At 51.2% G+C, this 24,700-nt stretch overlaps 1 protein-coding gene across 6 annotated transcripts in view; it reads left to right on the top strand.

Moving 5' to 3' along the window:
• Positions 1 to 24,700, top strand: part of ST3GAL4 (ST3 beta-galactoside alpha-2,3-sialyltransferase 4) — a 520,175-nt gene that overhangs the window by 407,840 nt on the left and 87,635 nt on the right. For all 6 annotated transcript variants that reach the window (XR_013594038.1, XM_078640129.1, XM_078640132.1 and 3 more), the window contains one exon: positions 13,905 to 14,000. Coding sequence is in view for 5 of the 6 variants with exons in the window: in XM_078640129.1 (XP_078496255.1) it covers positions 13,905 to 14,000 (96 nt within the window). In the remaining variant the exon portion in view is untranslated. The remainder of the gene's footprint in view (positions 1 to 13,904; positions 14,001 to 24,700) is intronic.

Raw genomic sequence — 24,700 nt, 5'->3', positions numbered from 1 at the left:
TGTGTTTTCACGATGCTAAATCGTGTAATCCCACTCTTCTGCCAAAGTGTCGCCCTTCCCTGACGACCTGTGCGTCCCCTTACCTCACGCTCTGTACGTCACCCTTACCTCACCCTCTGTACATTGGTCATTCTTACCCTGTTAAACTGTTTAGAGTTTTGTTAACCTTTTCATGATGACGCATAGAACCTAAAAGTGCTCCTCAGGGCATGTGTTCTGTGCGACTTTTGTGAAGTCACCATCTTGAGATTTTGCTTTGTATGAGATATACATTTTATTAGCTTGATATTTCAGCATGCAAGAAGCTTTATGGTGCCCTTAAACCAAGAATGTAAAATCGAGATAGTGTGCGAATCAAGCAGGCTACTGAAGACCCCGATGAGTCCAAAAAGCGCGAGCGCCACTATCGATCAATCATTTGTAAAGCGCTGCAAATCATCCGTGGGGGTCTGGAGGCGCTGCGGACTAGGGACCCAGACTCTCACCTACCTCTCTGTGTAGCCACTGAGACTTCTGTTACTCAAGTGTGTCATACTTACTGCAGAAGTTCCTAATTTCGGCCCCAACATCCTTTTTAGGTCGAGCTGGTGTAGCAATGCAAAGCATTGCGTCCAGCGAAGCATCTATTGTTGTGCACTTGCTGGGAATCTGAGACAGGGGATGTGCACGCGCAAGCCCTCGGCGATTTCATCTCGTGGGCGCGCACGCCTAGCCCGGCGCTGTGCACATCTCCTATCCCACATTCTCAGCAAGTGAATAACACACACGCACGCAACAGCTACACTCACACATGCGCGCACACACACACGCGCAGGCCCATACACACGCTCCTCACCGCTGCCGTTGGGGACAATCATTATTGGAGCGCCGGTCCTCGGCTCCCGATGGATGGGCGGGCGGGGGCGACGCGGCCAGGGGCTCCAGAGCAGGGACAGGCTGACAACTTCCAGCCTGCTAACTTTCTGCTGCTCCGGCGGGACCTGCGGTGTGCTGCGGGAACGGTGGCTGCGGTGCACGGGCGGGGCAGGACGGCGGCCGCGCAGGATTCGTAGCCCCTGCCCTTCGGCCGCCTCCGGGACTCCGCCCTGCTAGCGCGCCATTGGCTTAGCGCCCCTCAGCGCTGGCTCGTCGCCAGAGCTCAGTTGCTTCAGATTGGTGTTTTTTTCAAAGCAAAGGATAAAAGTTAGTACTGTTTGGACGCACAACGGGTGTTGTGTCAGGTGAGTGTGAAGGGACAGACATATTGCCCAAGTAGCTCAGATGGAGATGTCGTTAATTGTAAGAGCACGAGGCCGGTACTTTGAAGTATCTGGTGCTGACGCTGTCCGTTTTGGAATATACGCCCAGTCAAAGGCGGCATTAGCATGTCAGGGAATATGCTTGCGCTTTCCCTGTGATGACTCTATTTGAAGTCTGTTGCTCAATAGTGTGTGCTTTCTAAAGGCCGCAGAGTTGCTGGTGGTTCTTCCAGATGTGCACCGTCTTTGAAGAAATGCAATTTCACATTCATTAAACATTTTAAAGTTCATCAGGGGCTAACTACAGCAAAACGCATGGCATTGGCGACTGGGCGTCCATGGTGGGCGAGACAGCCTATTGATCATCCAATTGATTTTTATGGCTTTGGCACTGAATGTCACCCGCTGTTATGCGGTGGGCTCCGTTCTTTTCCTGTTAGCGCGCTTCACTGATAGATTAGACAAAGCTTACTTGCATGATTACGCATTAATAAAGTAGCAGGTTCTGCTCTCTTTTCTGCTTTTAAAGCGCACCTTTGCGAATCTTCACACTGCGTGATATCGCGTCTGCCGCATTTTGAGCATTTCAAGGCGGTACAATCGATTACAATAATGCCATTTTCTGGCATACATTTCCCTAAACTGCACTTCATAGATTGTCAACCTCAGAGGCCGGGGTAGCTTTTTATTAAAGCTTCTTCTGTTTAATTCAGGAATAAGTGCTTTTCTAGGGATGGAAATTACATTCTGAGATTTATGTAGTGCGGTTTATCACACGTGAGGGTATCCAGCACTGTTCATGGGCACAGTGAGATTAAGTGATCCCCAGCACCCGAGTCAGCTGCTTTGGCCGCTGCGCCACATCGTCTCCTGAGAAGGAAACAAGACTCCTATCTTTCATGGAGGTTTTCCAACAGGGATTTTTCTACATGGTGTAAATTACAGTAACTTTTATTTAAGTATTAATTATTAAAAAATTACAAGCCATTGTTATTTGTAATATCAATACATCTAAGTCACATAAATACAACACATATTGCATTACAAATGCTATAGGTGTCACATTTGCAAAAGTTAAAACTATTGGCATTGTAAATGACAAAGCTAATAATTTCGCTATTTTCAAAACCAACACATAATTAAAGTGTCATTTACAATACCAATAGCTCAAACTTTCCTAATGCGAGACCTATTGCATTACAAATGCTTGTTACTTCAGCTAAGCTCACACAGACACTATCTCACTCCACTGTCTCAGACAAGCCCCAAAAGTCCTTGGCACAGACTCGGGTGAGTTCCTACCCAGTGCATCACTTCATGATGCCATACTCCATGACGCCTCCTTTAAGCATGCTTCCCTTGTTCGTTTGAAACTGAGGGTCGTTCACATAAAGAATCTGCAGACCCCCAGCATGAACCCCTTGGCAAACGTCGCTGGTGGCCCAGTGGGTTTCCTGGCTGTGGTAAGGCAGAAAACTGTTTCAGGGAGGCCTCATTGGAAAGGGACACTCCCATTCGGGAAGAGTCCGTGACATCAGCCAGTGACTGACAGACACACCGGAGAGGGATGTGGGCGTCGGCAGTTGGCACCAAAGAGGTAAAACCTCAGTGAGCGTTGCATTGCGTGCTGTTAAATCACAGTAAGAAAACGTATTGTGCACTAACCTCAGTGAGCCACCCACTGAACACTGTTACTATTAAACCACAGTGAGCAGCCATTGTGCACTGTTAAACCTCAGTGAGCATCCATTGTGCACTGTTAAACCACAGTGAGCAGCCATTGCGTGCTGTTAAATCTCAGTGACTATACATTGCGCACTGTTGAATCGCAGTGAGTAACCCATTGTGCGCTGTTAAACCTCAGTGACTCACCCATTGCGCACTGTTCACCTCCCTGAGCCACCTGTTGCACATTGTTAAACCACAGTGAACACCCATTGCATGATGGTGAGCCTCAGTAAACATCCATTGCACACTGAAGAATCACAGTGAATAACCCATTTCACACTATTAAACCACAGTGATCACCCATTGCATGCTGTTAAACCTCAGTAAGCATCCATTGCGCGCTGTTAAACCTCAGTAAGCATCCATTGCACGCTGTTAACCTGGGTGAGCATCCATTGCACGCCGTTAACCTGGGTGAGCATCCATTGCGCAGTATTAAACCTCAATGAGCATCCATTGCGCCCTGTTAAACTACGGTGAGCATCCATTGCGCAGTATTAAACCTCAATGAGCATCCATTGCACCCTGTTAAACCACGGTGAGCATCCATTGCGCGCTGTTAAACCTCAATGAGCATCCATTGCACCCTAGTAAACCACGGGGAGTATCCATTGCGCGCTGTGAAACCTGAGTGAGCATCCATTGCGCAGTATTAAACCTCAATGAGCATCCATTGCACCCTGTTAAACCACGGTGAGCATCCATTGCGCACTGTTAAACCTCAATGAGCATCCATTGCACCCTGTTAAACCACGGTGAGCATCCATTGCGCGCTGTTAAACCTCAATGAGCATCCATTGCACCCTAGTAAACCACGGGGAGTATCCATTGCGCCCTGTTAAACTACGGTGAGCATCCATTGCGCAGTATTAAACCTCAATGAGCATCCATTGCACCCTGTTAAACCACGGTGAGCATCCATTGCGCACTGTTAAACCTCAATGAGCAGGTGTGAAAAAAACCACGGGGAGTATCCATTGCGCGCTGTGAAACCTGAGTGAGCATCCATTGTGCAGTATTAAACCTCAATGAGCATCCATTGCGCCCTGTTAAACCACGGTGAGCATCCATTGCGCCCTGTTAAACCACGGTGAGCATCCATTGCGCAGTATTAAACCTCAATGATCATCAATTGCGCGCTGTGAAACCTCAGTGAGCGTCCATTGCGTGCTGTTAACCCTGAGTGAGCATCCATTGCACAATATTAAACCTCAGGAGCATCCATTGCGTGCTGTTAAACGACGATGAGCATACATTGCACCCTGTTAAACCTCAGTGAACATCCATTGCGCGCTGTTAGACCACGGTGAGCATCCACTGCTCGCTGTTAAACCTGAGTGAGCATCCATTGCGCAGTATTAAACTTAATTGAGCATCCATTGCTCAGTATTAAACCTCAATGAGCATCCATTGTGTCCTGTTAAACCTGAGTGAGCATCCATTGCTCAGTATTAAACCTCAATGAGCATCCATTGCGCGCTGTTAAACCTCAATGAGCATCCATTGCGCGCTGTTAAACCTCAATGAGCATCCATTGCACCCTGTTAAACCTGACTGAGCATCCACTGCTCAGTATTAAACCTCAATGAGCATCCATTTCTCAGTATTAAACCTCAATGAGCATCCATCGCGCGCTGTTAAACCTCAATGAGCATCCAATGCGCGCTGTTAAACCTCAATGAGCATCCATCGCGCGCTGTTAAACCTCAATGAGCATCCATTGCGCAGTATTAAACCTCAATGAGCATCCAATGCGCGCTGTTAAACCTCAATGAGCATCCATTGCTCAGTATTAAACCTCAATGAGCATCCAATGCGCGCTGTTAAACCTCAATGAGCATCCAATGCTCAGTATTAAACCTCAATGAGCATCCATTGCGCCCTGTTAAACCTGAGTGAGCATCCATTGTGCAGTACTAAACCTCAATGAGCATACATTGCGCTCTTTAAACCTCAATAACCATCCATTGCTCAGTATTAAACCTCAATGAGCATCCATTGCGCGCTGTTAAACCTCAATGAGCCTTCATTGCGCGCTGTTAAACCACAGTGAGCATCCATTGCGTGCTGTTAAACCTGGGTGAGCATCCATTGCGCAGTATTAAACCTCAATGAGCATCCATTGCATGCTGTGAAACCTCAGTGAGCATCCATTGCGTGCTGTTAAACCTGAGTGAGCATCCATTGCGCAGTATTCAACCTCAATGAGCATCCATTGCGTGCTGTTAAACCACGATGAGCATCCATTGCGCACTGTTAAACCTCAGTGAGCATCCATTGCGTGCTGTTAAACCATGGTGAGCATCCACTGCTCGCTGTTAAACCTGAGTGAGCATCCATTGCGCAGTATTAAACTTAAATGAGCATCCATTGCTCAGTATTAAACCTCAATGAGCATCCATTGCTCAGTATTAAGCCTCAATGAGCATCCATTGCGCGCTATTAACCCACGGTGAGCATCCATTGCACCCTGTTAAACCTGAGTGAGCATCCATTTCGCAGTATTAAACCTCAATGAGCATCCATTGCGCCCTGTTAAACCACGGTGAGCATCCATTGCGCCCTGTTAAACCTGAGTGAGCATCCATTTCGCAGTATTAAACCTCAATGAGCATCCATTTCGCAGTATTAAACCTCAATGAGCATCCATTGCGCCCTGTTAAACGACGGTGAGCATCCATTGCGCGCTGTTAAACCTCAATGAGCATCCATTGCGCCCTGTTAAACGACGGTGAGCATCCATTGCGCGCTGTTAAACCTCAAGGAGCATCCATTGCACCCTGTTAAACCACGGTGAGCATCCATTGCGCGCTGTTAACCCACGGTGAGCATCCATTGCGCGCTGTTAACCCACGGTGAGCATCCATTGCGCGCTGTTAAACCTCAAGGAGCATTCAATGCTCAGTATTAAACCTTAATGACCATCCATTGCTCAGTATTAAATCTCAATGAGCATCCATTGCGCGCTGTTAAACCACGGTGAGCATCCATTGCGCGCTGTTAAACCCCAATGAGCATCCAATGCGCGCTGTTAAACCTCAGTGAGCATCTATTATGCGCTGTTAAACCTCAGTGAGCATCTATTATGCGCTGTTAAACCTCAGTGAGCATCCATTGCGTGCTGTTAGTCCCATTAAGGGAATGTTGATCAAAGGTGGGCGTTAGTTTTTGTTTGTAACAGTTTTGCCACATTCACCCTGGATGTTTGTTTCACAGACAGTATTGATAGAATTAGTTTGTGGCTGTTTTAGAAGTTTCCCAAAAAATAATAACCTCTCATTTAAATAACAAGATTTTTCAGGCAACATAGGCCAGAGCAGAAGTTCTGGTAAAATGGCTTTGAGTCGCTTTCATAAAGAACCTCGAAGCCACAGTGATGGCAGAATTGGCGCCAGCAGCAACGGTGTAGGGGCACACTGCGAAAAAAGTGTGGACGGGAACAAAGGACAATTGAACAATTGTAACGTGTGCATTTCCGCTGAAGGCCTTCACTAGAAACTAAGCGTGAAAGCCAAGAGGGCAGCTCTGAAGGGACATGGACTCTGAAGGGACATGGACTCTGTAAGGACATGGACAGACGGGTAGGGACATGGACTCTGTAGGGACATGGACTCTGTGGGGACATGGCCTCTGCGGGGACATGGCCTCTGCGGGGACATGGCCTCTGCGGGGACATGGCCTCTGCGGGGACATGGCCTCTGCGGGGACATGGCCTCTGCGGGGACATGGACTCTGCGGGGACATGGACTCTGCGGGGACATGGACTCTGCGGGGACATGGACTCTGTGGGGACATGGACTCTGTAGGGACATGGACTCTGTAGGGACATGGACAGACGGGCAGGGAAAGCTCAGTTCCAAACAGGCTGGTGCTTCTCAAAGCACAGTATGCCAATAAGAAACCCAGGGTGCTGCTGACGGCCCAGGCCCGACAGCCTTCCTTGTAAACCAGCTTTGTGCACAATTGTTAGGAGTGTCCAGAAGCTTAAGTCCGGTGTGAGTGACTTGCCCAGTCCAGGGTATTTTATGTCTGATACTTGTAGTCCTGTGCAGTGTTTTAGTGGGATGGGATAGGTGGGTGGGGCGGTCCCTGAAAGGAAGGTGTGTGGCCCAAGAAGCTTAACTCGAAATCCTGTCCAAGAGGCATGGTCTGTGTAATTATTGACGTGGCTGAAAACATGTAAACTAAAAAAATCCTGTGCATTCCGACGTCACACAACAACGGAGATATGCCTAAAGCAAGAAACTTGTTAGCCTTGCCAGTGCTTGTTAGCTGTATCAGATAAATGATACGAATACTTTTGTTGTGAACAATCATAATTGGGAATGTTTCAATTATGAAAATAAAGTACTGCAAATTAAGCAGTACTAATGTCTGTGGCACGGGTAGTGTCCTTCAAAGTGTCTGTCACTCCGCCTGTCCCTTGACCCCACGTTCCTCTGCAGTCTCCACTCTGTTAGACACACCCTTTTTCTCCCCACCTGTCCATCTGCATATATGTAAATGTAAATGTAGACGTACTTGTAAAGCGCACTGATACTCCTGAGTGTCTTGGCGCTGTACTCATACCGCTAGGGAACCCTTCCTGGTTTTTCCCCGTGAAATGTCCACACCTGGGCATCCCCAGGGTGCAACCAGGCATCCCTAGCGCTGTAGGGGGCCGTTGTGGAGACTAAGCAAGCTATTGCCCAGAGTTGCAGCGTGAGACCCATGCTTAGAGTAGGCACCGAGGCGAGAAATCAAGTCCGAGGAATTATGAATCCAAGAACCGCCACGACCAGCAAAGGCAGGAATTGAACCCTGGTCCCGGGCCAGACCTCTGCATCAGGGTCTGCCGCTCTAACCATTGAGCCACACTTCTCCACTTCTCCATATATCACACGTTAGCACATTTGCAGTCGGTACATATTCAACCATCATTCTATGTGCTCTGCAGAGAGGCCAAGAATGGGATGTGCATGTAGTCTGCACACCTTGATGACCCACTAAGAGGCGCTAAGAGACACTCTCCCTGACTTCTGCACCAACTTCAAAGCGGTCACTTATTCACATTCATAAACACCCAGCCGAAACCTGAACGCGCTCAGACACCTAGGAGTCGCTCACTTTCAAAGTAAGCACTATTCAAGCGTCATATGTTGCCTACAAAATACAGAAACAGAACATTTTGGAACAAAAGCAAATATTCTTGGCGAATACAAGAGGAAGTTAAATATGTGAACTGTCTTCAGAAACTGGACGGCTGAAATCCAATACTTTAAGGGTGTTTACAGTCTTGGGTGAGACACGGTGATTTTGCCCGAAAGGTTAAGGTCCTGACCCGGTAGAACACAGGAGCCGCCCACTTCAAGCTCTGGTTCTGCATTTCCTGTTTTACATCCAGGACGTTGAGTAATTGAGAGCAAACACAAAACCTTCAGGATTGTCTCCAACCTACTGGCTGGTTTCTGGGCGCCTCCAGGCACATGTGTGCGTGCCTCGTGAGAAGCAGTGGGCGCTGGCCCAGGGGCGGAGCCACTCAGGGCGCCTCTAGGGACAAGTGTGCGTACCTCGTGAGAAGCAGTGGCCCCAGGGGGCGCTGGCCAAGGGTCAGACCCCCCCCCCCTGCAGGGCAATACGGCGGTGCAGAAGGGCTAGTCTGACCGGTCGTGCTATTCCGGTTTGTTGGCCGTGTGTGGGCCAGTTTTAGAATCCGCTGGGAAGGTTTTTGTTGTTGATTTTCCTGATATTAAAACAAACATTGCCTGCAGCAAATCCAACAATGCAGCCAAATCAGGCACCCAGGTCCCAAGCTGGTCAGCCTAGCAATCTGGCAATCGAAGTCCTAGAGTTCGGCTACTTGCACCTTCTTGAGTGCATGAATATATTGCGTGAGGCACGTTGGCCCACTATACACTCAGTCAGTCAGTCAAAGTACTTTATTCGATAATTCAATATCATAAAAAGACAGTGTAGATCAATATATGTTACAGTTACATTCTTAAAAAGTTCACAAAGTTTCATAAATATTAAAAGTATTAGAAAAATGTTAAGTGTTATGCCACCAAGTGGCAGAGATTTGTCTACTGCTGCACTCCAAGCAAGTAAAGAATCAAGATATCAGCTGCTAACTTTGACCCCTTCAGACAGCAGGCCTTGCATACTTCAATATACTTCCACTTAGCCCTGATGGCAGCATACCTGCAGAACTGGGAATTTTCATCCCTTCTCAGGATTCATGTGCGTAAGGCATTTATGGAGGGACTCAAAAGGATAACACCCCCTAGGATACCCCTGCTACAGTGTAGAACATTAACATAGGTCTCACGAGATTTGGGGGTCCGTCTGTTGAACCTCTCCACTCTTGCAGCTTACAACTTCTCTCCTGGACATGGCCGTCCTGATATCCATATCCATAACCTAACTCTGGCGCATCAGCACTCACCGTTCAGGCACCCAAGCACAAGTTAGTTCTTAGGACCAATCTTAAGTTCCTTCTCAAGGTAGTTTAATCTTTTCACATTAACACAACTATTGAGCTGCTCATATTCTTACACAGCCTGATTCAGCAGTGGAAAGGCCATTACACACTTTGGACTTTGAACGGGCAGTATTGCATTGATAGCACTAACACCCAGTTGCATCAACAACCCATTTTGCGATTCCTTAATAGCGAAAAATACCGATTCGCTATTCAGGAATAGCAAAATGGAATGAATCAAGAAATCACAAAAAAAATAGCGATTCTCAATTTGAGTTTCCTTAAATGCAAATAATCGCAATTTAGCAATTTCTCAATTTGCGATTTTTGCATTTGCATTTTTGCATCCCAAATGCAAAAATACCGGTCGCAAAGGGGCAGATTCTGAGAATCTGCCCCTTTGCGAGCAGATTTTTGTTTGATGGATCTAGCTCTAAGTCCTTCCATAAAACTAACCAGCTCTTTGTAACTTTTGCAATCCTCCCCAAGGCACACACTACACATAAGAAAAGAGCCACCATGGATTTTCTAAGTAACATATTAGCAGACATGTGCAAAACTGGACATTAACAGGTCCAACAAGTTAACAAAATAAAGCAGCTATTTCGTATCATTTTCAGCTCAACAGAAGGTCAATCCTAAAATTAAAGGCAATATTGCAAACTGGATTGTGCATTGCGTTCGATTGTGTTTTTCACTGTCTCAGAAAGTGCTCTCTCTGCCAAAAACCACACGAAAGAAGGTGCAAACACTGCTTTTGTCCCTGATTCCTTGCATAGCCTGTACAGAGCAGTGATATGTTCTTGGGTTCTGGTCATGCAGATAGTCTTTTTTTAAAGAACCTGTTTGATCCCATTCACTCTTCACCGCAGCCTTCTTAGAGATAGAGTGCGGCTTCGAAATCCATGCACAGCAAGTGAATCGAGAATAGTTTAACACTGAATGTGCTGATATTTCCATGCGAATCTCCCCTCCCTTAGGAGATCCACTGGTTTACTTTCACTAGACCTATGTCACTATGTTCACGCTGTTAATAGAAACAAAGTTGAAAATGGTGTGATTGTGGGTATTGAGTCCATGTCAATCTGAACCCAAGTGCTAGCTACTGGGATAACACACCATGGGACCCTGGGATGGCTGCAGGACTATTGTTACAGGTAAGTAGCATTTTCGTTTTACACTGGTACCCCTGGAAACACCCCATTGTAACCCATATAGAAGTGGGGAGATGGGTTTCTGAAGCAATATCTCTTCCAGTTTTATGACCTGCTATGGAGGATTCATTTTCTTCCTCCGTTAAGAAACATTCTAGTATCAGAATGTGGACAGGAGTGATATAAAACCAAACAAATCAACCAATCGCTTCCCGTTTCGGTACCAGTGATGCTAGCTGTTGCTCGACATCCGACCATGTCCTTCTGCTGCTGAAGGTGGTTGCTCAACTTTCTGTACTTTGTGCATCAGAGTCCGCAAAAGTTTGTGATCTGAGCTCGGTCTGGCTGGATCTCACTTGCTCTTGATGCCCCCAGACCAGGTTAAGAGGGACGCAGGTTGGAAAGGCAGGCCTCTTTCGCTGCATCCCCCTCACTGCATGTGGCCCAGAGAGCCCCATTCCTTCGCCAGACTCCCTGGTCTCCTCCCTTCTCTGTTCTTAGTGCCAATATTGGCACGCACACCAGCCCCCATAACATAATGTATATCCCATAAATAAACAGACAAGACAACGTGTTGATGGGAAAAAGTAGCTGCAGGTAGCATAACTTATGCCAAAAATGATGGGTTATCTTGCAGACGATCCAAAGGCAAGCCGCCCCTCGCAGCTTGCAACCTGATGGGCCAAGTAGCAACGTGGCCTTGGCCAGACGGTGCTTAGCGGTTGTGGTGAGAGGATAGCCCCTCCCATATCCGGTGATCCATTGGACCACAGTCTTGCTCACACCCCCCCTACGAGGGGCGGAGCATTCAAGCGACCCCCGGTTGTCCAGGTTTCCAACCACCGGTAGGATAACGGGGCGCCGTCGCACCCCAGGGTCCACCGCACAGATCTCCCGGCGGAAGCCTTATGTACTTCTGTGCCACCCCACACCGGGCCGGAAGTGACGCGCCTTTGCCGAAGGAGCAGCTGACTCACAGGGCTGCCGTGCTTGCCATCTTGTGGCACTAAGGGGTCCGCCCTCTTATGAGGGTCCCCTGTGGAGACGAGTTGGTCGACCCACATTCACGTGGCAAGCGTCCAGGTGCAGGTGCATCCACAGCACCATCACTACTGCTCCGTCTCCACTCGTGTCGCTGACTGTGCCTCCTTCTGTTGCTAGGGCAACTGCCAGCTCCTCTTGTCACTGACGCAGGAAATGGCCTCAAGGGCAGTTCCTCAGCGTCCATTATTGCTCTTCCTGGCGGAGGGCCGCCATTGCTGGCTCCCGTGTCCTTGCTTTGTAGCGAGGACCCTCCTCTCTTTACAGAGTGAACTGAGAGCGATTCATCAGGTTCTGTTCCTGAGCAGGAGTCTGCACCTCCGAACAGGCACTTTGAATCTTAAATGTCTAAAGCAATGGAAAGTGAATTGGAAGGCTAGGTTTTTAAATGGCACCTTGACGTCAGGTACGCATGTGCCAACATGCATAGGATACATGTGCGCGCCTGCATGCATGTGCACTCCTGCATGCCTGTGCACTCCTGCGTGCATGATTGTGCACTCCTGCGTGCATGATTGTGCACTCCTGCGTGCATGATTGTGCACTCCTGCGTGCATGATTGTGCACTCCTGCATGCCTGTGCACTCCCGCATGCCTGTGCACTCCCGCATGATTGTGCACTCCCGCATGCCTGTGCACTCCTGCATGCCTGTGCGCTCCTGCATGCCTGTGCGCTCCTGCATGCCTGTGCGCTCCTGCGTGCCTGTGCACTCCCGCGTGCCTGTGCGCTCCCGCATGCCTGTGCGCTCCCGCATGCCTGTGCGCTCCCGCGTGCCTGTGCGCTCCCGCATGCCTGTGCGCTCCCGCATGCCTGTGCGCTCCCGCATGCCTGTGCGCTCCTGCATGCCTGTGCACAACTGTATGCCTGTGCATGCCTGTGCACTCCTGCATGCCTATGCACTCCTGCATGCCTGTGCAGACCTGCATGCCTGTGCGCTCCCGCATGCCTGTGCACTCCCGCATGCCTGTGCGCTCCCGCATGCCTGTGCACTCCCGCATGCCTGTGCGCTCCCGCATGCCTGTGCGCTCCTGCATGCCTGTGCGCTCCTGCATGCCTGTGCGCTCCTGCATGCCTGTGCACAACTGTATGCACACTGAGGTACATTTGGAATAATTTAATTCCAAGACGACTGCTGTGTGTTTGCATGTGTCATGGTGCACCAGTGGCCATTTTTATTTTTACTTTACCATTTTAACTTGGCCGACAGCCATTTTAGAACAGTAAAATAAAAATCCTAAAATAAAGCCGCTGGAGGAAGAGAGTGGTTTGGTAGCACGAATCTGCTAGGGTTCAGTGGGGGAGCACCAGGAGCAGTGGGCAAGGATGCTGGATGGAAGTGGGGAAAGCATGCAGAGAGTGTGCAGGGTGAGCGCCCTCTGGAGGAACAAACGAGGAATTAACACCCGAGTTTGGTTTACGTATTTTTGAAGCAGTTCACATCCGCGAAATGCTGTGGGCGGGTGCCAGTGTTGATGGACAACCCCTACAGCCAGTCCTTAAATCCAACTAAACTACATTTGTCAGTGTCTGAAAGGAGCTGTTCAAAAGCCCCTTTCTGTGTCTGTATGTTTCTGCTTTTGTGTGTGGTGTTATGACATGAACTGTCGTCACACTGCAAAAGTGGTGTGTAGACGACACCTAAACTTTTTAACCTAAAAAAAGATTTAAATATTAGCAGAAACAAAAATGAGTGGAAAATAAACAGTGCATGTGAAAGAGAGGTATAAATGGATAAAACTGTATGCCCCTCCAGCCCCCCTTCCCCCCCTCCCCAAAACACACTCATTTTGGGTTGTCAGCTTTCAAGAGCCTTTAGTTTCTGTGCAGCTATAGGACACCGACCCATAAAAGGCATCTCAGTCCTTTATAAGCCTACGTATTAACGCTCTTTCTGTCTGGTCCTGCAGATGTTGTGCAGTATTTCTCCAGTGTTTTATGTCACTGCATCTGTTTTGGGGAGGTTTTTTTGTGAGATTTTGTTGTACAGAGGAGAGACCTTTTATCATATAATGTATTTTGATGAAATGTGTATTTTTACAAAATAGTTTGCTGTTATGGCTCCTGGCTGCCGAATAAAGTACTTTTGACTTGACTTGACTACCAGCGCATCAGTTTTGGGAGGGTTTTGCTGTGAGATTTGGGTGTACAGAAGAGAGGGCGGTTACACATTCCCAAAGGTTGCTTTACGCATGCAGGGCGTGTGGGGGCTCAGGAATGCTTGACACCTTTCCGTTTTCTTTGCCACATACTGATGTCATGCCATGTTTTTGTTTCCTTGTCAGCAAAAAGTGCAAGACGTGTGTGGTGGTGGGAAATGGAAACCGACTACAGAACAGCTCTCTTGGGCATCACATCAACAAGTATGACGTTGTCATCAGGTAAGTGGTCACTATTTTCAAGAAGGGGTTGCTTTCCTTCTGTGTTCTTTCCTCTCTGCTCCTCCGGTTCACTCCAGCGCTCCCGCCTCCCCCACACGAGGCAGCGGTGGGTGGGTTCCTTTGTGCCCCGGTGCGGTGGGACCCATGGGTGATCGGGTGCCTGGGGGCACAACGAAGAGAGGTTGGGTCACGTGTAGGAACAGTCAGCATATATGTAGCCGCCACACGTGGGTCAAAATATGGTGGATTTGAATGGCTTATTCAGAGACATCAGCCCAGTGGTATGTACAAACCACTTGAGCTGGGGGCTCGAGTACTGTTGAAGCATTCAAGAATAATAAAGCAGAATGAATCCTACCAGAGGAAACTACATAGAAAATAAGGGGTCTCCTGATAGAACTGCGGGTCCTTCCAAGGGTTTGTTATTAATGGATCCCTTTGGAATCTTCCAGGTAATGCATCTGAGGAAACACATGCATAGGCACTGGAACTGCTGTGGCACAGTGAATAGACAAAGCATAGCGAATAGACACAGCACAGGCACAGTGAATAGACACAGCACAGGCGCAGAGAATAGACACAGCACAGGCGCAGTGAATAGACACAGCACAGGCGCAGTGAATAGACACAGCACAGGCGCAGTGAATAGACACAGCACAGGCGCGGTGAATAGACACAGCACAGGCGCGGTGAATAGACACAGCACAGCGAAAAGACACAGCACAGGCGCGGTGAATAGACACAGCACAGGCGCGGTGAATAGACACAGCACAGGCGCGGTGAATAGACACAGCACAGGCGCGGTGAATAGACACAGCACAGGCGCGGTGAATAGACACAGCACAGGCGCGGTGAATAGACACAGCACAGGCGCAGTGAATAGACACAGCACAGGCGCAGTGAATAGACACAGCACAGGCGCAGTGAATAGACACAGCACAGGCGCAGTGAATAGACACAGCACAGGCGCAGTGAATAGACACAGCACAGGCGCAGTGAATAGACACAGCACAGGCGCAGTGAATAGACACAGCACAGGCGCAGTGAATAGACACAGCACAGGCGCAGTGAATAGACACAGCACAGGCGCAGTGAATAGACACAGCACAGGCGCAGTGAATAGACACAGCACAGGCGCAGTGAATAGACACAGCATAGCGAATAGACACAGCACAGGCACAGTGAATAGACACAGCACAGGCGCAGAGAATAGACACAGCACAGGCGCAGTGAATAGACACAGCACAGGCGCAGTGAATAGACACAGCACAGGCGCAGTGAATAGACACAGCACAGGCGCAGTGAATAGACACAGCACAGGCGCAGTGAATAGACACAGCACAGGCGCGGTGAATAGACACAGCACAGGCGCGGTGAATAGACACAGCACAGCGAAAAGACACAGCACAGGCGCGGTGAATAGACACAGCACAGGCGCGGTGAATAGACACAGCACAGGCGCGGTGAATAGACACAGCACAGGCGCGGTGAATAGACACAGCACAGGCGCGGTGAATAGACACAGCACAGGCGCAGTGAATAGACACAGCACAGGCGCAGTGAATAGACACAGCACAGGCGCAGTGAATAGACACAGCACAGGCGCAGAGAATAGACACAGCACAGGCGCGGTGAATAGACACAGCACAGGCGCGGTGAATAGACACAGCACAGGCGCGGTGAATAGACACAGCACAGCGAAAAGACACAGCACAGGCGCGGTGAATAGACACAGCACAGGCGCGGTGAATAGACACAGCACAGGCGCGGTGAATAGACACAGCACAGGCGCGGTGAATAGACACAGCACAGGCGCGGTGAATAGACACAGCACAGGCGCGGTGAATAGACACAGCACAGGCGCAGTGAATAGACACAGCACAGGCGCAGTGAATAGACACAGCACAGGCGCAGTGAATAGACACAGCACAGGCGCAGTGAATAGACACAGCACAGGCGCAGTGAATAGACACAGCACAGGCGCAGTGAATAGACACAGCACAGGCGCAGTGAATAGACACAGCACAGTGAATAGACACAGCACAGGTGCAGTGAATAGACACCGCACAGGTGCAGTAAATAGACGCAGCACAGGTGCAGTAAATAGACGCAGCACAGGTGCAGTCAACAGACGCAGCACAGGTGCAGTGAATAGACACAGCACGGGCACAGTGAATAGACACAGCACAGGCGCAGTGAATAGACACAGCACAGGCACAGTGAATAGCCCCACAAAGGCGCAGTGAATAGACACAGCACAGGTGCAGTGAATAGCCCAGCACAGGTGCCGTGAATAGACACAACACAGGCGCAGAGAATAGACACAGCACTGGCGCAGTGAATAGTCCCTGCACAGGCACAGGCGCAGTGAATAGTCCCTGCACTGGCGCAGTGAATAGTCCCTGCACTGGCGCAGTGAATAGTCCCTGCACTGGCGCAGTGAATAGACACAGCACAGGCGCAGTGAATAGACACGGCGCAGTGAATAGACACAGCACAGGCGCAGTGAATAGACGGCACAAATGCAGTGAATAGACACCGCACAGGCGCAGTGAATAGACACCGCACGGGCGCGGTGAATAGACACAGCACAGGCGCAGTGAATAGACACAGCACAGGCGCAGTGAATAGACACAGCACAGGCGCAGTGAATAGACACAGCACAGGCGCAGTGAATAGACACAGCACAGGCGCAGTGAATAGACACAGCACAGGCGCAGTGAATAGACACAGCACAGGCGCAGTTTATAGCCCAGCACAGGCGCAGTTTATAGCCCAGCACAGGCGCAGTTTATAGCCCAGCACAGGCGCAGTTTATAGCCCAGCACAGGCGCAGTTTATAGCCCAGCACAGGCGCAGTTTATAGCCCAGCACAGGCGCAGTGAATAGACACAGCACAGGCGCAGTGAGTAGACACAGCACAGGCGCAGTGAGTAGACACAGCACAGGCGCAGTGAGTAGACACAGCACAGGCGCAGTGAGTAGACACAGCACAGGCGCAGTGAATAGACACAGCACAGGCGCAGTGAATAGACACAGCACAGGCGCAGTGAATAGACACAGCACAGGCGCAGTGAATAGACACAGCACAGGCGCAGTGAATAGACACAGCACAGGCGCAGTGAATAGACACAGCACAGGCGCAGTGAATAGACACAGCACAGGCGCAGTGAATAGACACAGCACCGGCGCGGTGAACATCCCCAGCACAGGCGCAGTGAATAGACACAGCACAGGCGCCGTGAATAGACACAGCACAGGCGCCGTGAATAGACACAGCACAGGCGCCGTGAATAGACACAGCACAGGCGCCGTGAATAGACACAGCACAGGCGCCGTGAATAGACACAGCACAGGCGCCGTAAATAGACACAGCACAGGCGCCGTGAATAGACACAGCACAGGCGCCGTGAATAGACACAGACCAGGCGCAGTGAATAGACACAGCACAGGCACAGTGAATAGCCCCACAAAGGTGCAGTGAATAGACACAGCACAGGCGCAGTGAATAGCCCAGCACAGGCGCCGTGAATAGACACAAGACAGGCGCAGTGAATAGACACAGCACAGGCACAGTGAATAGACACAGCACAGGCGCAGTGAATAGTATCTGCACTGGCGCAGTGAATAGACACAGCACAGGCACAGTGAATAGACACAGCACAGGCGCAGTGAATAGTCCCTGCACAGGCGCAGTGAATAGACACAGCACAGGCGCAGTGAATAGACACAGCACAGGCGCAGTGAATAGACACAGCACAGGCGCAGTGCATAGACACTGCACAGGCGCAGTGAATAGACACTGCACAGGCGCAGTGAATAGACACAGCACAGGCGCAGTGAATAGACACAGCACAGGCGCAGTGAATAGCCCAGCACAGGCGCAGTTTATAGCCCAGCACAGGCGCAGTTTATAGCCCAGCACAGGCGCAGTTTATAGCCCAGCACAGGCGCAGTGAATAGCGCCAGCACAGGCGCAGTGAATAGGCACAGCACAGGCACAGTGAATAGGCACAGCACAGGCGCAGTGAATAGACACAGCACAGATGCAATTTATAGCCCAGCACAGGCGCAGTGAATAGTTCCTGCACAGGCGCAGTGAATAGTTCCTGCACAGGCACAGTGAATAGACACAGCACAGGCACAGTGAATAGACACAGCACAGGCGCAGTGAATAGTCCCTGCACAGGCGCAGTGAATAGACACAGCACAGGCGCAGTGAATAGACACAACACAGGCGCAGTGAATAGACACTGCACAGGCACAGTGAATAGACACAACACAGGCGCAGTGAATAGACACAACACAGGCGCAGTGAATAGACATAGCACAGGCGCAGTGAACGTCCCCAGCACAGGCGCAGTGAACGTCCCCAGCACAGGCGCAGTGAACATCCCCAGCACAGGCGCAGTGAACATCCCCAGCACAGGCGCAGTGAACATCCCCAGCACAGGCGCAGTGAACATCCCCAGCACAGGCGCAGTGAACATCCCCAGCACAGGCGCAGTGAACATCCCCAGCACAGGCGCAGTGAACATCCCCAGCACAGGCGCAGTGAACATCCCCAGCACAGGCGCAGTGAATAGACACAGCACAGGCTCAGTGAATAGACACAGCACAGGCTCAGTGAATAGACACAGCACAGGCGCAGTGAATAGACACAGCACAGGCGCAGTGAATAGACACCGCACGGGCGCGGTGAATAGACACAGCACAAGCGCAGTGAATAGACACAGCACAGGCGCAGTGAATAGACACAGCACAGGCGCAGTGAATAGACACAGCACAGGCGCAGTGAATAGACACAGCACAGGCGCAGTGAATAGACACAGCACAGGCGCAGTGAATAGACACAGCACAGGCGCAGTGCATAGACACAGCACAGGCGCAGTGCATAGACACAGCACAGGCGCAGTGCATAGACACAGCACAGGCGCAGTGCATAGACACAGCACAGGCGCAGTTTATAGCCCAGCACAGGCGCAGTTTATAGCCCAGCACAGGCGCAGTTTATAGCCCAGCACAGGCGCAGTTTATAGCCCAGCACAGGCGCAGTGAATAGACACAGCACAGGCGCAGTGAATAGACACAGCACAGGCGCAGTGAGTAGACACAGCACAGGCGCAGTGAGTAGACACAGCACAGGCGCAGTCAATAGACATAGCACAGGCGCAGTCAATAGACATAGCACAGGCGCAGTCAATAGACATAGCACAGGCGCAGTCAATAGACATAGCACAGGCGCAGTGAATAGACACAGCACCGGCCCGGTGAACATCCCCAGCACAGGCGCAGAGAATAGGCACAGTGAATAGACACAACACAGGCGCAGTGAATAGACACAGCACAGGCGCAGTGAATAGACACAGCACAGGCGCAGTGAATAGACACAGCACAGGCGCCGTGAATAGACACAGCACAGGCGCCGTGAATAGACACAGCACAGGCGCTGTGAATAGACACAGCACAGGCGCCGTGAATAGACACAGCACAGGCGCCGTGAATAGCCACAGCACAGGTGCCGTGAATAGACACAGCACAGGCGCAGTGAATAGACACAGCACAGGCGCAGTGAATAGACACAGCTCAGGCGCAGTGAATACACACAGCACAGGCGCAGTGAATAGACACAGCACAGGCGCAGTGAATAGACACAGCACAGGCGCAGTGAATAGACACAGCACAGGCGCGGTGAATGGCCCAGCACAGTGAATAGACACAGCTCAGGCGCAGTGAATAGGCACAGCACAGGCGCAGTGAATAGACACAGCACAGGCGCAGTGAATAGCCCAGCACAGGCGCCGTGAATAGACACAACACAGACGCAGTGAATAGGCACAGCACAGGTGCAGTGAATAGACACAGCACAGGCGCAGTGAATAGCCCAGCACAGGCGCCGTGAATAGACACAACACAGACGCAGTGAATAGACACAGCACAGGCACAGTGAATAGACACAGCACAGGCACAGTGAATAGACACAGCACAGGCACAGTGAATAGACACAGCACAGCCGCAGTGAATAGTCACAGCACAGGCGCAGTGAATAGACACAGCACAGGCGCAGTGAATAGTCCCTGCACAGGCGCAGGGAATAGACACAGCACAGGCGCAGTGAATAGTCCCTGCACAGGCGCAGGGAATAGACACAGCACAGGCGCAGTGAATAGACACAGCACAGGCGCAGTGAATAGACACAGCACAGGCGCAGTGAATAGACACAGCTCAGGCGCAGTGAATAGACACAGCACAGGCGCAGTGAATAGACACAGCACAGGCGCAGTGAATAGACACAGCTCAGGCGCAGTGAATACACACAGCACAGGCGCAGTGAATAGACACAGCACAGGCGCAGTGAATAGACACAGCACAGGCGCAGTGAATAGACACAGCACAGGCGCGGTGAATGGCCCAGCACAGTGAATAGACACAGCTCAGGCGCAGTGAATAGGCACAGCACAGGCGCAGTGAATAGACACAGCACAGGCGCAGTGAATAGCCCAGCACAGGCGCCGTGAATAGACACAACACAGACGCAGTGAATAGGCACAGCACAGGCGCAGTGAATAGACACAGCACAGGCGCAGTGAATAGCCCAGCACAGGCGCCGTGAATAGACACAACACAGACGCAGTGAATAGACACAGCACAGGCACAGTGAATAGACACAGCACAGGCACAGTGAATAGACACAGCACAGGCACAGTGAATAGACACAGCACAGCCGCAGTGAATAGTCACAGCACAGGCGCAGTGAATAGACACAGCACAGGCGCAGTGAATAGTCCCTGCACAGGCGCAGGGAATAGACACAGCACAGGCGCAGTGAATAGTCCCTGCACAGGCGCAGGGAATAGACACAGCACAGGCGCAGTGAATAGACACAGCACAGGCGCAGTGAATAGACACAGCACAGGCGCAGTGAATAGACACAGCTCAGGCGCAGTGAATAGACACAGCTCAGGCGCAGTGAATAGACACAGCACAGGCGCAGTGAATAGACACAGCACAGGCGCAGTGAATAGACACAGCACAGGCGCAGTGAATAGACACAGCACAGGCGCAGTGAATAGACACAGCACAGGCGCCGTGAATAGACACAGCACAGGCGCCGTGAATAGCCACAGCACAGGTGCCGTGAATAGACACAGCACAGGCGCAGTGAATAGACACAGCACAGGCGCAGTGAATAGACACAGCTCAGGCGCAGTGAATACACACAGCACAGGCGCAGTGAATAGACACAGCACAGGCGCAGTGAATAGACACAGCACAGGCGCAGTGAATAGACACAGCACAGGCGCGGTGAATGGCCCAGCACAGTGAATAGACACAGCTCAGGCGCAGTGAATAGGCACAGCACAGGCGCAGTGAATAGACACAGCACAGGCGCAGTGAATAACCCAGCACAGGCGCCGTGAATAGACACAACACAGACGCAGTGAATAGGCACAGCACAGGTGCAGTGAATAGACACAGCACAGGCGCAGTGAATAGCCCAGCACAGGCGCCGTGAATAGACACAACACAGACGCAGTGAATAGACACAGCACAGGCACAGTGAATAGACACAGCACAGGCACAGTGAATAGACACAGCACAGGCACAGTGAATAGACACAGCACAGCCGCAGTGAATAGTCACAGCACAGCCGCAGTGAATAGTCACAGCACAGGCGCAGTGAATAGACACAGCACAGGCGCAGTGAATAGTCCCTGCACAGGCGCAGGGAATAGACACAGCACAGGCGCAGTGAATAGTCCCTGCACAGGCGCAGGGAATAGACACAGCACAGGCGCAGTGAATAGACACAGCACAGGCGCAGTGAATAGACACAGCACAGGCGCAGTGAATAGACACAGCTCAGGCGCAGTGAATAGACACAGTACAGGCGCAGTGAATAGACACAGCACAGGCGCGGTGAATGGCCCAGCACAGTGAATAGACACAGCTCAGGCGCAGTGAATAGGCACAGCACAGGCGCAGTGAATAGACACAGCACAGGCGCAGTGAATAGCCCAGCACAGGCGCCGTGAATAGACACAACACAGACGCAGTGAATAGGCACAGCACAGGCGCAGTGAATAGACACAGCACAGGCGCAGTGAATAGCCCAGCACAGGCGCCGTGAATAGACACAACACAGACGCAGTGAATAGACACAGCACAGGCATAGTGAATAGACACAGCACAGGCACAGTGAATAGACACAGCACAGGCACAGTGAATAGACACAGCACAGCCGCAGTGAATAGTCACAGCACAGGCGCAGTGAATAGACACAGCACAGGCGCAGTGAATAGTCCCTGCACAGGCGCAGGGAATAGACACAGCACAGGCGCAGTGAATAGTCCCTGCACAGGCGCAGGGAATAGACACAGCACAGGCGCAGTGAATAGACACAGCACAGGCGCAGTGAATAGACACAGCACAGGCGCAGTGAATAGACACAGCACAGGCGCAGTGAATAGACACAGCTCAGGCGCAGTGAATAGACACAGCACAGGCGCAGTGAATAGACACAGCACAGGCGCAGTGAATAGACACAGCACAGGCGCAGTGAATAGACACAGCACAGGCGCAGTGAATAGACACAGCACAGGCGCAGTGAATAGACACAGCACAGGCGCAGTGAATAGGCTCAGCACAGGCGCAGTGAATAGGCTCAGCACAGGCGCAGTGAATAGGCTCAGCACAGGCACAGTGAATAGACACAGCACAGATGCAGTTTATAGCCCAACACAGGCGCACTGAATAGTTCCTGCACAGGCGCAGTGAATAGACAACAGCACTGGCACAGTGAATAGACAACAGCACTGGCACAGTGAATAGACACAGCACAGGCACAGTGAATAGACACAGCACAGGCGCAGTTTCTAGCCCTGCACAGGCGCAGTGAATAGACACAGCACAGGCGCAGTGAATAGACACAGCACAGGCGCAGTGAATAGCCCTATCACAGGCGCAGTGAATATCCCAGCACAGGCGCAGTGAACAGGCGCAGTGAATAGACACAGCACATGCGCAGTGAATAGACACAGCACAGGTGCAGTTTATAGCCCTGCACAGGCGCAGTGAATAGACAGAGCACAGACGCAGTGAATAGACACAGCACAGATGCAGTTTATAACCCAGCACAGGCGCAGTGAATAGCCCTATCACAGGCGCAGTGAATATCCCAGCACAGGCGCAGTGAATGGCCCAGCACAGCGAATAGACACAGCTCAGGCGCAGTGAATAGGCACAGCACAGGCGCAGTGAATAGACACAGCACAGGCGCAGTGAATAGACACAGCACAGGCGCAGTGAATAGACACAGCACAGGCGCAGTGAATAGACACAGCACAGGCGCAGTTTATAGCCCAGCACAGGCGCAGTGAATAGACACAGCACACGCACAGTTTATAGCCCCAGCACAGGCGCAGTGAATTGGCACAGGCGCAGTGAATGGCCCAGCACAGGCGCAGTTTATAGCCCAGCACAAGTGCAGTGAATAGACACAGCACAGGCTCAGTGAATAGACACAGCACAGGCTCAGTGAATAGACACAGCACAGGCGCAGTGAATAGACACAGCACACGCGCAGTGAATAGACACAGCACAGGCGCAGTGAATAGACACAGCACCGGCCCGGTGAACATCCCGAGCACAGGCGCAGAGAATAGACAAGGCACAGGCACAGTGAATAGACACAGCACAGGCACAGTGAATAGACACAGCACAGGCGCAGTGAATAGACACAGCACAGGCGCAGTGAATAGACACAGCACAGGCGCAGTTTATAGCCCAGCACAGGCGCAGTTTATAGCCCAGCACAGGCGCAGTTTATAGCCCAGCACAGGCGCAGTTTATAGCCCAGCACAGGCGCAGTTTATAGCCCAGCACAGGCGCAGTTTATAGCCCAGCACAGGCGCAGTGAATAGACACAGCACAGGCGCAGTGAGTAGACACAGCACAGGCGCAGTGAGTAGACACAGCACAGGCGCAGTGAGTAGACACAGCACAGGCGCAGTGAGTAGACACAGCACAGGCGCAGTGAATAGACACAGCACAGGCGCAGTGAATAGACACAGCACAGGCGCAGTGAATAGACACAGCACAGGCGCAGTGAATAGACACAGCACAGGCGCAGTGAATAGACACAGCACAGGCGCAGTGAATAGACACAGCACAGGCGCAGTGAATAGACACAGCACAGGCGCAGTGAATAGACACAGCACCGGCGCGGTGAACATCCCCAGCACAGGCGCAGTGAATAGACACAGCACAGGCGCCGTGAATAGACACAGCACAGGCGCCGTGAATAGACACAGCACAGGCGCCGTGAATAGACACAGCACAGGCGCCGTGAATAGACACAGCACCGGCGCGGTGAACATCCCCAGCACAGGCGCAGTGAATAGACACAGCACAGGCGCAGTGAATAGACACAGCACAGGCGCAGTGAATAGACACAGCACAGGCGCAGTGAATAGACACAGCACAGGCGCCGTGAATAGACACAGCACAGGCGCCGTGAATAGCCACAGCACAGGTGCCGTGAATAGACACAGCACAGGCGCAGTGAATAGACACAGCACAGGCGCAGTGAATAGACACAGCTCAGGCGCAGTGAATACACACAGCACAGGCGCAGTGAATAGACACAGCACAGGCGCAGTGAATAGACACAGCACAGGCGCAGTGAATAGACACAGCAC

This window comes from Lissotriton helveticus, chromosome 4_2 (genome assembly GCF_964261635.1).
Source record: "Lissotriton helveticus chromosome 4_2, aLisHel1.1, whole genome shotgun sequence".
Taxonomy (NCBI): Eukaryota; Metazoa; Chordata; class Amphibia; order Caudata; family Salamandridae; genus Lissotriton; species Lissotriton helveticus.
This window is presented reverse-complemented; position numbering and strand designations above follow the sequence as displayed.